The 14,866-nt window shown below is 39.2% G+C and overlaps 2 protein-coding genes across 2 annotated transcripts in view; both read left to right on the top strand.

The window, feature by feature from the left end:
• The first annotated feature begins 3,949 nt into the window (after positions 1-3,949).
• Positions 3,950-5,920, top strand: ora6 (olfactory receptor class A related 6). Its single transcript, XM_025057022.1, is given in 2 exon segments — positions 3,950-5,154; positions 5,157-5,920. Coding segments are annotated over 2 exon segments (921 nt in total). The 5' UTR covers positions 3,950-4,511; the 3' UTR covers positions 5,435-5,920.
• A 1,905-nt stretch (positions 5,921-7,825) lies between these two features.
• Positions 7,826-14,866, top strand: part of LOC103381028 (MAX gene-associated protein-like) — a 7,421-nt gene continuing 380 nt past the window's right edge. The window contains exons 1-8 of the mRNA XM_025057052.1: positions 7,826-8,546; positions 11,750-12,902; positions 13,157-13,580; positions 13,749-13,842; positions 13,935-14,048; positions 14,144-14,269; positions 14,391-14,501; positions 14,671-14,861. Of these exons, the coding sequence (XP_024912820.1) occupies positions 11,797-12,902; positions 13,157-13,580; positions 13,749-13,842; positions 13,935-14,048; positions 14,144-14,269; positions 14,391-14,501; positions 14,671-14,861 (2,166 nt within the window). The 5' untranslated portion in view covers positions 7,826-8,546; positions 11,750-11,796. The remainder of the gene's footprint in view (positions 8,547-11,749; positions 12,903-13,156; positions 13,581-13,748; positions 13,843-13,934; positions 14,049-14,143; positions 14,270-14,390; positions 14,502-14,670; positions 14,862-14,866) is intronic.

Genomic DNA, 14,866 nt, shown 5'->3' with positions numbered 1-14,866 from the left:
TGAGATGACCTCCAAAACAATGACTATAAGGTGTAACAACAAGATGTTATGTTTTAAGTACACATTAATGACTACTAATCAAGTGCCATAATTATGATGTAATTACATATACTTTTCTTGATACTATATGTAACTTAGAATATAATGGCTCAAAAACAATGAATTCTTAAATAAGAGCTGATGAAAGCCAGGCTTTGCATCTAAAAAAGGTTCAAGTTAAGCGACTTTTTTAAGTGTTTACCTGTTCCATGTCAACCACTAAGTAACAGTGATTAACCACCAGAGGTTGTACTGTAGTCCCAGGAGGAAGAACCCACGGCAGCAGAGACAGTGTATTAATTGACACTGTTCTGTCTCTTTCACGTCTTCACTTCCCTCCCCCAAAATTCAACACCAAGCAAATCATTTTAAGGTGCTTCTCTTAGATTGATGGAATTTTTGACAGAACCAAGAATTATCTGGTGGTGATAAATGGGAACAATAAACGGTCATTATCTTAATTATAGCCATTTGGAGCTGATTAGAAACCTGTTGTGTTTTACACTGCTATTTAGACAAGAACGGAGAGCAGACACAGTCAAACTAAAAGAGTTTATTTAAGAACGTGACAGGACTTAGTTGGGTTTTTTTTTAGAAAAAATAAAGATAATGTTGTGTGATTGGTATTCTTTATTTTTGTCCCGCAATAGGAAAATATTATTTTTTTTAAAAACAATAGACTGTTGTTTAAGATAATTACTGTATAGGGACCAGTGAGTTGTCAGGAAAATGTTTGCTGATGATTTAAAAAGGAAAGAGTAGTAGTAGTAGTAGTAGCAACATCTGACCAAAGTGAATGAGGCTCAACTTGAAACCTACAACCAAGCCTTGACTGTCAATAAAGTTTTCTGGATCTTGAATGAGAGAATATCTTCACATCCTCAGTGAAGGACCACAAACATGGTTCCTGGGCTTAAATGTTACACAGTGGAACAAATATCCAGGTGAACACACAGCACATCCATCCAGATGTGTCGCAATGTGAGTGGACTCACAGGAGACGGGGTCATTGACCTAATCCCAGTCTATTATTGCTTTAGCAGGTACTCTGGTGGCAGGCAAAGGAGGATATTGGGGAGTCTATGATCTCTCCCTTTCACACACACACACGCACATTGTACGACCAGTCGATCAGTCAGTACCACTCCCTGAGAATCTCCTTCATCACCAGGACCATTATCTTAGCCCCTGCAGCGTCCTCCACACATTACTTTAGACCAAAAAGCACTGTGAGGAAAGTGGAGAGAAAAGCATGGCCACGAAGCAGATGAACAGAAAGCTCAATGAGAGGAGATAATGTGCGTGGAGCGGAGGCGGCGGCGGCACCAGCAGCTACTTACCGAAGCTCTCGGTCTGTCTGCTGCCTCTCCTACTGTACCTCCTCCGCCGCTCCAGTCCGGGCCACCTTGATTCTCTGAAAACGGTTGAAGAAAACAAACACCAAACGCCACTGAGGTTTTCACACGAGAGAAACCAACTGAAATTTAGAAGAAAAAAAAGCCTTCCGAGTGAGCGAGAGGAGACGGAGCAAACAACTCCTCTCTCGCAACACTCTTTTTCCACACCAGCAGCGTCTGTTGGGACTGTTTTTGGAAATTAAATTACAATTCCCTCCTAGTTCATCCACTCTGCCGCGGAGCTGAAGTGCTGCTGCAGGAGTATCTCCCACTCTCTCGCACACACGTCGCTTATATCCGTCACTTGGCACCAACACAGACGGCAGCTTTCAGTTTGCGCACCAGTCACAGTCTGCGCTGCTACTGAACAACAACTAGCAGCAACAACAGCAGTGACAGACGCCAGGGCCTGCCCCCCCACCCCCCCCGCCTCTCTCCCTCGCACCCTCCTCACCCCTTCTTCCTCCTCACACCACGAGTCCACAAACATACAGGACAAGGAAATATCGCTGTTCGTGCGAGGGTCCAAATGCGAGGAACCAACACGTTTTGCACAGCGACAACATCCTCATCCTACTTCTGCGCTGAGGCATGTGATGGCAACATGGTGCGCCTTTTAAAGGCGTATCCACGCGTAACTACCTCGTTGGATCCACCCCGTTAACTTTGTCAGAGGAGGGATGCGCTGAGGCGCTCTGGGCTGGACATGGTGGTGAGACACAGTAGTACCGAGTTAGTAAATAAGAATGATAAGTCGGAAATTAATAAGAATAGACTCATAATATTACAAGAAAGTGCTGTGAGCTACAAGAAAAAAAGTGTTAATGAGAAAAACATTTTCATAGTAATTATAATAATTATTAATAAAACTGAATCTTCCTCTTTATCAAGAGCTTCAGAATCTGTGGACAAAATCTGTGGAATATTTGCTACATGAACACATAACCTAACGTAACCTGTGGAAATCCCCTTAAGTTTCTAGTTTTCAAACAACATGCTTATCAGGTACACCGTGTTTGTACAATATTGCTATGTGTAGAGACAACAGAGCCATTAAATATCATTAATTACCATTAGTGTGTTTCTTTTGTATAACAATGCATTTTGAAGTTAATCACCTGCAGGTTTTTGTTCCAATGCACCAAGAGCACACAGTTTGACCAATCAGCTGTCTGGAGACCAGTTGATTAAATGTATTGAGTCAGGTTGCTACTTGGTTGGAAGAAAAAAAACTGCAGCCACAGTAGAACAGTTTGGCCTCCCATGCTGGCCTCTAGCTAAGTCATTTAAAGTACATATCTGCTGTAGACCTGTAAATTTAATTATAATTTTATACTTCACTAATACCATTTGTAGATAATGTTGTTTTGGTGTGCTTGACTTTTTACTGATGCACTAATGCTCTGGGTCATTTCATTTATTCATAAAATTCTTAAACCAAATTAAACCACTTTAGAAATAATATTTTGCAGTATCATAGTAAAGTACTTGATTCACATTGACTGTGCAGCACTGTAGCTGGATGTTTTAAGCCACATATTTTTAGAAAAGTGTTTACTTTACTATCAAGGTCATGTGCAAATAAGACCTCGCTAGATCAAGTTTAACTCTCCATTTGAGATAATTCCTTTAAAAAGAAAGTACCACAGACATTTTAATAGAGAGCAGAAATCACTTTGTCACAGTAGACAAACCTTGAAGTGTCTCCATTCCATGGCATATTTTTTAGAGCATTAATTCTACACTTCAGGTTCAGACTGTGCAAAGCTGTCTCTCAACCCTGTGCTCTCTCTCACACAGTCTGCGTCGCATGCAAATTCGCTCAGCTCCTCCTCAAAGCGGTTTCTGCACTTTTACACTTCTCTGTCTGTTGAGATAGGACGAATACAATGTGGAGTGAAGACACAAGGGAATCAATATTTGAGCACACGCTTCTAAATACAGATTAAAAAGGTCCATTAAACCATAGGACTCAATAAAAGCTCAGCAGCAGTTTTTTTTTTCTTTTCTGTAGTTACATCTTCACTGTATGGAAATGTCATCAGGGCAAAAATAACTTTACTATGAACTGGCTATTTTATATAAACAAACAGAATGAACAGATAAACCACAGACACCGTCTTCTGGGTTGAAGACACCATGAGGTGATGATAATCAGTAATGGTTTGAACTGTTAGCACAAACCAAGAACATGCTAACTAGATTAGTTATCCAGCACTCCAGTTTTGCAGCCAGTGTAGAGCTCATCCTTAATTACCAATGTACACACACATGAAAACACTGTGGGATTCACAATTAAGCTGAATCAGGGTAAAGGAAGGCTAAAGGGAACAACTGCTAACTAGACAGAGGGACAGAGGAAATAAGTTGGACAAGTTGGAACATGAACTGCTTTTTGTCAACGGCAAGGCCAGTGGGCATCTGTCCATTAGTGTATAGTCTCTGTACACTGTTATTACCCCATCCACTATGTCACTGATATAAGGCAAAACCCAGAAGATCTCATTCTTCTGAATCGACCAGGTTTATAATATTTTACAGTTTATTTAACTCTTATAGTCAGAATTGTCTGAACAAAATTGCCATATGAACAGAAGAGAGAGGTGTTACATTAGATATATGAAAATGCAGTATAGACACACACACGTGCACAGTTATTACTTTTGCAATAATATGCACAGCTTCTGAAAGATTAATAGGTTGACCTGTGAAAGAAAAGGAAGGAGTGAAATTTTGGTCATGCTGCTTAAACCACAAAATGGGAATAAATGAGGTGGCGAACGAGCATTCAAAGGTGTCTCACCTCTCACAGGAATATTGCACTCAGTTATGTCAGCCAGTGGAAAAACATGTTGTTCCTTTAAGTCAGACACAGCGCTGGTCTCAAGATGAGGCTCTGAAAAGCTCAAAGGTAAAAGTGAAATGACTCACACTCATTTTTCCTCTGTCTATAATGAGCTCAGTCTATCACCCAATCCACTCTCCTGTCATCTTTGAGAACTTAACAGACAAATCACAACCCCCTGACCTCAGACAACTATCGACTGTTTAGTGCCATCTGGCCAACTTACAACAATGAGGAATTCAACAGTTGAAATCGTGGCCTCGAGGATCTTTATTTCTTGCATTGGACTTGTAGGTAATGTAATCCTCATCATGTCCATCATTCAGACCAAGTTCTCACGGGTGAAGTCCTTTGAGTTTTTCCTGATTGGATTGGCAAGTGCAAACTTGGAGGAAATTGTCATCATGAACATCTACGACATTGTTATTCTCGACGCTGTTTTCTCAGCAACAGGCTCTTGGTCGTGTCGTGCACTCAAGTTCCTGACTCTTTTTGGGGAAGTGTGCAGCATCTTTTTCACTGTCCTGATCAGCATCTTCCGCTACCAGAAGCTGAGAGATGCCAGTAAAAGGGTCAGTCTCCCAATCTGCTTGGACAGTATCAGGTCTGCCTGGATGGTGAGTGGCATTTGTGTGGTTCTCTCCATTCTCTTCAGTCTCCCTGTTTTCCTCATTAACCTGGATGGACCTGGGGACACAGCCGCAAACAGCAGTAACTGCCCGCCAGACTTCTTTCGATGCAGTAGAAATGATTGTCCCACTCTTAACCGCTCGTTCAAATATGGATTCATCATGATATGCAACCTGCTGCCTCTAATCATCGTCACACTCACCGGCTGTCTCATCCTCAGAGTGGTGCTGAAACAGAGGAGGATAGGAGTATAGTGGCAAACGGGAGTGGCTCTGTCCCGTCCAGTAAGAAGGGTAAAGGACCAGGGCTTCAGAGAAGTGTGATAGCTGTACTGGCTGCTACGGGGTTGTTCCAGATAGACTGGACTCTATACCTGATCTTCCAGCTTACTTTTAGTCCTGCTGACTTTCCATTTTGGGCTGAAATTGAGTTCTTTATCTCTATATTCTACACATCCATTAGTCCATATGTGTACGGAATAGGAAATAACCTTTTCTCAATCAGAAACTTTATCAAGAAATAATGTTGGGCTTTCTACGAATGGGCAGAGAAAAAAGCTTTAATGAACAAGAATAGCAGGAATTTAGAGACTAGGCTTCAACAATGAAAAGCAATTTAGATTATCTTGTTGTTATTCAGCAATTGAACTGCAGTGGCTGTATGAAACATTAAAAGACTTTGTGAGCTTGAAAAACAATGTTGTCAACAACTTTGGAAAGAGAGGGACAAGTGAGGTCAATGTGGTTTAATAAGTGTAATGTAAATTAAACCACGCCAGTTGTAAAAACTCCTTGCTTCGGTCTGACAACCACAAACTCAGAACATCTTAGTTTTTATTGGATCTTAACTTCTTACTGCACTGCAAAGTCTGAAGAGTATGAAGAGAAATTCTGCTCCTCTCAGTCTCAGACCCAACTGTGCCATCCTCTTCGGAGCAGATGTGCTATTCATTCAACACTGATGTGCTGAGTCATTGGCATCCAGCGAACTGAGCTTCACAGGATGTCAGTCTGCTACTGTACATCAGAAGAAAGGAAAGATGGTTAAGATAAGGATGATTATTTTAATTAGTTTTGAGTTGTAGCAGGATGTTTTCATGGCTTTGATTTCAATACATCATGTTAAAACCACTGCAACAACACTGTATGTTTGGATTTGCTGTATGGTATATTGAAATGGTCTAACAGCATAAAATAACAGTTGAGTCTTAAAATGTTTGATATTTGATTATTAAATATTTGATATTTGATATTTTTTACATAAAAATTGAAATACTGGTACATGTTTCACATGTATCTATGGAATAATATCTAAGGTCTGCCACTTGTCATGTAAAACAGATGTATGAAGTATATTTGATATGTTATATAACAAAGATGCTGTTCACTGGAATCCATAAATTAAAAGTTACATTGACCTTAATACAGAAGATTTCCTTTATCAATTTATTGATGTATTTAAATCAATTTATTATGTCATTAATTACATATAATGTTATTAATTACAGACATAAGTATTCCTTAAAGATGATTAAAGCTTTCAAAAAATTTGCTGTTTTGTTTTTCTGAGCCCACATGTAGTGAAGAAGTTTAATATTTAATTATAAATAAACATACATAAACTGTAATTTTTTAAACCTAAGTATACATTGAATTTAATGGCAGCTCTTACTAGCTGCAGCCAATGTCTTGATTTGACAGTCTTAAGTTAAAGTTGTATTAGCTGTAACCCAAGAGGAAGAAGTACTGAAGAAATATTTATTGTTATACCCATAATGCCATTATAATTACAAAGTCAAGTCGACTTTGTTTGTATTGACCTAATTCATTAAACAAACAAAAAAAGAAGATTAAATAAAATATTTCCATATTAAAAACCAACATACTAGGGAAAAATGGTGAAATAGATATACAGATAATATTGTACTGAGTTTAAATTTACAATGCATAGCAAAGCAGAATAAGTTTGACAGATATAATTCAAATTAGAATTAGAAAGATAGATTGTATCTATCTGTATATAATTTTATTTTTTTAAACATTAATTGAGATGTCAGAGTTTTCTGTTGTTTACACTGACTAGAAAACGTGCTATTACAACAAGTATGTGTCTGTCTGTGATTTATGTCAAACCCAAACATTTTAAGATATTTTTTAATCAAATTGTACCTTAAGATTGTCTTGGTCTTTAAAGTTTTTTGGAAACATTTTTAATAATTGTTTGAAACTCGTTTTACAAAGCAGGTACTATTACAAAAAAAAAACATTATGAGTGTGTTATTATTATTTTGTAATTGAAAGAGCTTGTATTGGTATAAAAAAAGTTTGTCATCGACATTCGGGGGAAGTGGGAGGAATCTGACGGTGTCATTCTTTGCAGAGGAACAAAGAGAAGTTTTGCGCCATGTTTGTATGTGAACGGGATTGTGACTGTTTTTATTTGGTGACTGGTGGCATCTAGGTTGGAACAGGTTATTTGAAAATAATCACGTCGTTTGCTTGATTTTGTCATCACGTGTCGCACGTTATAGATTTTTTTAAGGACTCATTCATCGCACAGAGATTGCGCATTTTACCACATGAGCTAAACCGCCATGCAGCGGGTGTTACGTCACAGCGGGCGCAGAGAACGTGTGTAGGAAGGGCAGAGAGCCGTGTGACTGCGAGTGCGTGTGAGGTTGCGTTTGTCAGTTTACCCCGAAGAGTGTGAGGACGAATAATCGATCGATCAAGTAATAGTTCAACAAATTTAATACGAGTGCGATCATTTGTTTAATTGTTAATGAGGCGAAGAACAAGTTATTTAGTTGTTTATGAATCTAGGGAGACATTATGAAACCCGAAATATTACAGGTTAGACAACAAACATGTAACACAGTATAAATTATATGTATATATACTGTATAGAGAGAGAGAGAGAATGAGAGAGAGAGTCGTAACAGAAGAAACAGGTCTCTAAAATGAGTAAAATCTGATAAATCTAGACAATACTTAATATAAATTAAGTTTAAAAAATCAAAGTATTTAAATTTAACAGGTTTTCAAAAATTAACACAGAAAAGGTTAAAGGGAAGAAAAATGTTATTAATTCACCTGTAAAGTTCATAAAAGGGTCGTCAGAGAGCATTCAAAAAGAACTTTTCTACTAATATTGCACATTTTACAAAACAACTTTTTGTTTCGTTGGGCGGAGGTGAATTCCTATTCTCAGTCTTTAAACACCGAAACTAAAGAGGTCACAGTTAAGAGCCACATTTGTAATGTGATTCTATATTACACACAACCCCAAATTACCATTTGTTTTCTCTTTCCTTTTCTAAAATGCACTGCGTGTTATATTATACAAACGTGCTTATTTTGAGATGACCGTGTTTTGGTTGAAATAAACAAAAAACAAACAAACAAAAAACGACAACCGTTGTCGTTAAAATTGTTCACTTAGAGCCTGCGCATTGGCTACTGGAGCTGGAACGCCATGGTGGATGTGTGACGTCAGAGCACGGATGTTTGTGTGTGAGAGCGTGCATGTTTTTGTGTGTGAGAGATCGAGAGGTGCAGAGAGCAGTGTGACTTTTTTGTCTGTGTGAAAGTGAGTTTGAGAATTAACATGTGATTGAAAAGACGTCCGAAATAAAGGTAAGATTGAGGAGAAAACTGCAGAAATTATACAACATATGATTTACCATTTCACGCAAACTTTGGGGGGATGGGTCGTCGGTGCGAAAACAGCGCTCGAGGTGACAACACGAGAATAAAATATTTAAGTTGGAAAAAAAAACAAACCCTGAGATGCACGAGTTCCGGCTGCCTCGCGCTGGCCGTCCGGGAGTCTCGCGCCTTTTAAGTGGGGGGTGAGATGCTCGTGCACAATCACTGACTCCTGCGCGTGCACGCGTGGGTCGGTCGATAGGAGCACACTGGCGTGGCCGTCGGCCTCCATTTGCCACTTTGTCTTCACGTTCGAGGGACTCGTCGGAGACATTTCCCCGACGACAGCTGCGTGCAACAGTTGGAGTTTCACCGTGTATATGTCGGTCTGCGGTCCACGAGGGTTTCCTGTGCTCGTGGAAGCTGAGGGGTGGGAGAAACCTGCAACTTTCCCAACTTGGTGAGTGGATCAGAGAGGAAAGCTCGGCCCTTCCTGCTCTGCGCGGCGTGTGAGTGTGAAGCGAAGCCTGTTGTTGACAAACAGTCGAAGTCGTCAGCGTGGATCTCAGTTTTAGAAAAGAAAAATATTTACAAACACGTCGGCGATGTTTGGTTTAAACGCTCGGTGGGACAGTGGTCATCTATAGATCACAGCATCTGCGTGTGTGCGTGTGTGACTTGGTGGTTTTAGGGAATAAACGGCCGGGCAGTTGAAGGCAGGTCTTCGCTACCGGGTTTGTCCTGTGGGGAGAAACGGGCGAGATTAGGTGATGTGTGGAATGTAAGCGTGTCAGTGGCTTCGTCTGTAGTTTGAAAACAGGCCTCTCTGTGTTTATCAGCCATGTCCCCTGCAGCTGAGGGCTATCGGGCAGGCGATTGGTCAGTCACTCCACCTTCACGAAGACAAAGTCCACTGTCTCCTTCAGACAGTCACTGAGGACAGAACAATGTTTTAACTCAGTACCATACCATTATATATTTCGTGTTTGGCTCTTGATTGTGTATTTTGAAAAAGACCACGATTATTACCATTTTTTCTTATATACAATAGATACTTATCACGCTGGAAGGTACTAGCAATAATCAATCCCTGACAAGTATAAGATGCCGTGTTTATCTGCCGGTATGTAAATCTCCGTCTATTTTTTTTTTTTTTTTTTAGTTTTTTTTTTCACGTGCTTGTAAAATTTTGAGTTAGAAAAAGTAACATACGTATTTAAAATACATCCAGTAGGTGGCAGTAATTAAAGTCAAAGGATGTAGAGTTGCTGTTATGACGTTTGGTATTTTAGCATACCTTAGCTCAGGAGGAAAACTTAAACTAAATTGATTTATATTTCAAACTGGGACATAATGTATTATATTGCCATCACTGGTCGCAGCAACTATTTAGCCGTGGAGATTGATGGTTGTCTCTAGATGTATTTGTCCTGAAATGCAGTTTTGTCAATTTGAGCAACACAATAAGATGTTTTGCCATTGTCATTAAATTAAATATTTACAAATGCTATTTTTTCGGATATAACATCTATCTTAACTTAAATCTTTTGAGTTAAAAGACCAAGCCATGCCATTATGAACAAGTACTAGACGAAAGTTTATTTTTTTAAAAATGTGTCGAAGGCCGGACATTTTTGTGGTCCCAAGCCGACCTGACAAGTTTGTTCCCTCAAGACTTAGAAAGAAAGTTTTTAAACAACTTCTTCAAACTGAGTTGAGATTCCACAGAAGACAAGAGAGACTGCTCTTCAGTGTGGTTAGTCAAGAGCCTCGAACCACAGCTTCAGAAATGATTAAGACGAAAGCGTACATTTTTCCATCTTATCAAAACTGTGTATTCTTAATCACATTATATCACAAGTTTACGAGGCATTACCTGAGTTGTATCAGAGGTAATGCTGGCAATGCAAGATGTGCATAAACACCATGTATAATAAATAACCAGAACAGTTGTCTGTATAATAATGTGTCCCTGGCCAAGACACCTACAGTGGGATTTAAGATGTAACAATCTGTAAAGAAATGGATTTGTGTGTAAGTGGAGGAATTAAAATAAACATGGTATAACCATGGTATATAAAGGTAATCATAAATGAAGTGTTTTCTGTCATCGTCTTTGACATTCTCCTGCTATTTCTAATGAAAGAAAAAAAACAATCCTTGATGCCATAATGAGCTAATTTATTTAATGAAATGCTATGATCTTTCTTAAAAACAGCCCTGTTGTGATTTTATTTGTTATGCGTTGATATGAAATGGGAATACACTGCTGTGGCTCACCCAGATCAAATATCTCTGAACTTGATCCTGCTCATGCTCTTCAGTTCGCCAACAATCACAGTCAATAATGCTAAAAAGCTAATAAATAAACCTCTTCAATGATGAACTGCTGCACCTCACTAATATTGCCTTTTATTCCTATGCTAATCATTTAAATTCCCTGATAATCTGACTACACCTTTTAGTTAAGGTCATGCTTTTCCGCAAATTATACTGTCATTGACAGACATCACACTGCTTATGCTGCAGTTAACTCCCACTAGGCCTGTGAATATATTTATGGAATATTGTTTATTTGGACAATTCCAAGTTGTTGTTTTAAATTCTGACAGTGTTGATTAACAGTCCCACATTGTATGTGGTATCCTAACTACATTCTACAAGTTTTACATTTATCTAGCCTGTTCCAGTGGAAACATCCCCACAAAGAAATGAGCTATAGCAGATGAATGTACATTGCTACATTTTAATACATTTTTTCTACAATCTCTGTATAGTCTTATAATGAATAAAGCCTCTTAATTTATCTGATCTGGGGTAAATCATTAGGTTATGCTGTAAACACATGTTTACGACAGTGACATAACTGGTTATTACATATAAAATCGGTTTATTACCTTGTGTATGTGCTTCCTGTTCAAATCACTCTTTTTTTATTTAAATGTCATTGTAAACATTGATTATGCAAAGATTTAGATTCAGATATGGTGTTCATACTTGTGGGGCTGTTAGGAGGGCTAATCGTGGCACATGGAGGGAAAATGAAGGTAATTAAAAGTACATTTAGAGAACAACAGACATGATCAAGAATAAGCAGTGGTGATAAATAATGTAAATGTGAAATTCCAATGTTGAAGGAGGAGGTAGTATACTCTATAATATTTCATTATATTTATTTATTATAATTTTAGGTATCAGATGAAGTCATAGGACACTGGCTGACGCCAAGCTGTGTTCCATGGAGGATGCCATCATACTGGAGAATGAAAGCGGAAGCATGACCAAAGACTGCCAGCAGACAACTATTCCTGATTCTTTACATCCTTTTTCGGCCACCATGAGTAAATTAAATGATGAAACATTTACTGAGAACCAGGCTGTCTCCATGGAAAGTAAAGACTGCAGTTCTGCTCTCTCCTCACCTGCTGAAGCCTGCCCACCTAAACCTGCTGCGACTCCCCAAAGTACCATGGAAGCGACAAAGCAAATAACAGCAACCTCAAATAGAAGATCAGCTTCAGACTCTTCAAAAAGTCCAGTGACAGGCCTTATTGACGTCTTATCCATGCCACCATTGTTGACCACATTGCCATTCAACACATTTGGCAGCCCTAATGGGGAGAACGATTTTCCCACTGAAGTAATCCAAAAAAATGTTACTGTCACATTAGAATGTAACAGTGTGTGGAAGCAATTTCACAGCCGCGGAACTGAGATGATTCTCACTAAACAGGGGCGTCGCATGTTCCCTTATTGCCGATACCACCTGTCTGGCTTAGAGCCTGAGCACCATTACCGTCTGTTCCTCTCCATATATCCATCCGACCCGTACAAACACCGTTGGAACTGGGCCACGAAAAAGTGGGAGACCTTTGGTCTAGCTGAGAACCAGACTAGGAGTCTAATACAGGCCTATTTTCCCCACAACAGATCTCTGAAAGGTTCAGATTGGATGAGCGGCTCTGTGTCTTTTTACAAACTCAAACTGACCAACAATTGCAAACCTCAAGATAATCGTATACTCTTGAACACAATGCATCGGTACATTCCCATGCTGCATGTGATACCAGTCCTAGATGGAGATACAGGACAGCCAGAGATGCCCATTGTTTTGGGACCTGACAGCATGACGTTTATATTTCCACAAACAGAATTTATGGCTGTTACATGTTACCAGAACAGCAGGATCACCCAGCTTAAAATTCAATATAACCCATTTGCAAGAGGGTTTAAGAAGACTGAGGACAACCAGCTTCTCAACGGAGAGACTGACAATTTGACCGAGAAAGAAGAGTCTAAAGTCCTAGATCAAAGTAAAAGCAACGAAGAGACTGCTGACCTGAGGTCAGTTATTTCCACTTCTGCATCATTTATATATAACTTATGAACCAATTTAATAATGTGTTATCAGTTAATATTACATCATGCCTGCTATCAGGACATGGGCAAAAATGCATTGTCATTTTCTTATAACACATTTTTTAGCTTGTCAGACACCATTTTTCAGCCTGATATTATTCAATGCTCACTCCTCTGCCCTAATTTCCATAGAGAAAATCAGACCAAAATTATAATGTTTCTTTTTTCCATTTCTGCAGTGCAAAAACTAATTCCATCAGTAGTCCACCTGTCCAGCAGACCAGGCTGGTCCTGAAGCCCTTCATGTCCACAGCGTGTGGTAAAGATGAGCTGTTTGTCTCATGTATGAGAGGAAAGCATGCCCTTGGTGAACTCATACTCGTGGAAGACCAATCTGTGGATAAAACCTCAGATATGGCCCCGACATCGAAGTTGCACCCAGACTCGACATCTACAGCAACATCTGTCACTCCCAGCTCCTCAAAGTCAACAACAAGATCTTCACCTGGAAAAGACACAAAGAGGAAGTTAAATGTGCGCAAGCATTATTCTAGAGGAGCCTTAACCACTGGCTCTTCGACAGCGAACAACAACCCGACTGTTTCTTTGCAGCCAGAGTTGGATGACGTTGAAGGCCATGTCTTTGTGTCATTCAACTCAAAGGTAACAACTACAAATCCCTAATTTCACAGTTGTTTATTTAATCAGGTTTTTTTAGAGGTCTCTAAGAGGGTTAAGTTAAAATGTGTCACTTTTGGACTGACATATGTCTTAGAACCTCTTGACTGACCTTGTATTTATTATTATTATGAACTTTTTTTTTCTTCATAGAAAGCTCTAGAAGTTCATTTGAAGAGCAAACCAGCCCAATGTGCAGCACCTGTATCTCCACCTTCCCCAGTGTATCAGCAACAGAACATAAAAGGTAAATATATGTAAATTATTTTTACTCCACCAACCAAAAAACATATATCCTCTATGTTATATATACTGTATGTCTATGTCTATGATTTTCAGCGAAATTCGTACCAGAGTCAGATGAAGAGATCATTGCCAGCATGCAAGCAGCTCTGTTGCGGGATCTCAAAACTCTTAGACACAGACAGGTCATCCATCCTGTTCTTCAGAAAGGTCAGTTAAAAAAAAAAAAAACATGTTTCCTGATGTATGATGGATTGAAAGCAAGCTGACATGCACATGTTCTGGTGTTGACTCTCTTGTTTCAGTGGGCTTGAAGCTGAACTTCATCAACTCCAACGTATCCATTGACTTGCAGTATTTGGGAGTGGATCTACCTCTACCTCCAGCACCAACAACAGAACCAACTGAACATGTGGACTCCATGTCTCTTGGTAAAACAGAGTATAATTATCGTTATATATATAATATATATATTATAAAACAAAGGATACAAAAATATTTTGAGAGGTTTATATATTTTAAATAAAATCTGTATGTGTTGTTTCCCCACAGATAAAGAATTACCCTTCATCTCCAGGACAGGAAAGACAAGCGATGTGACAAAAATTAAAGGATGGAAACACAAATACATAAAGGGCAAGGAAACATCTGCTAACTGTGTCGGTGAGGCGTTTTTCTCCTGTTGCATCTCTATTATCCTGTAAATCAAGCGTAGCAGTTACAATTATTGATGGAATAATAAAACCAAAGCCACCAGAGTTTATTAGTTTCCCGTTGGTTTCGATCCATTGATGTTTCACACATTGATCTCCTTTTTTCCTCTTTCCAAAAGGGTTACCAAAGAACCTATCAGCCTTCTGCAGTGACATGTTGGATGAGTACTTGGAAAGTGAAGCTAAGAAAATCAGTGAGCGAGCCGAAGCCTTTTCCACAAACCCTGAGGCCTCAGTGGCTTACGAGTTGCCAGCCAAAAGCTCCAGCTATGTTAAAACACTGGACAGTGTCCTCAAGAATCACTGCAAGGCTTC

Source organism: Cynoglossus semilaevis, chromosome 7 (assembly GCF_000523025.1).
Source record: "Cynoglossus semilaevis isolate Cse_v1.0 chromosome 7, Cse_v1.0, whole genome shotgun sequence".
Taxonomy (NCBI): domain Eukaryota; kingdom Metazoa; phylum Chordata; class Actinopteri; order Pleuronectiformes; family Cynoglossidae; genus Cynoglossus; species Cynoglossus semilaevis.
This window is presented reverse-complemented; position numbering and strand designations above follow the sequence as displayed.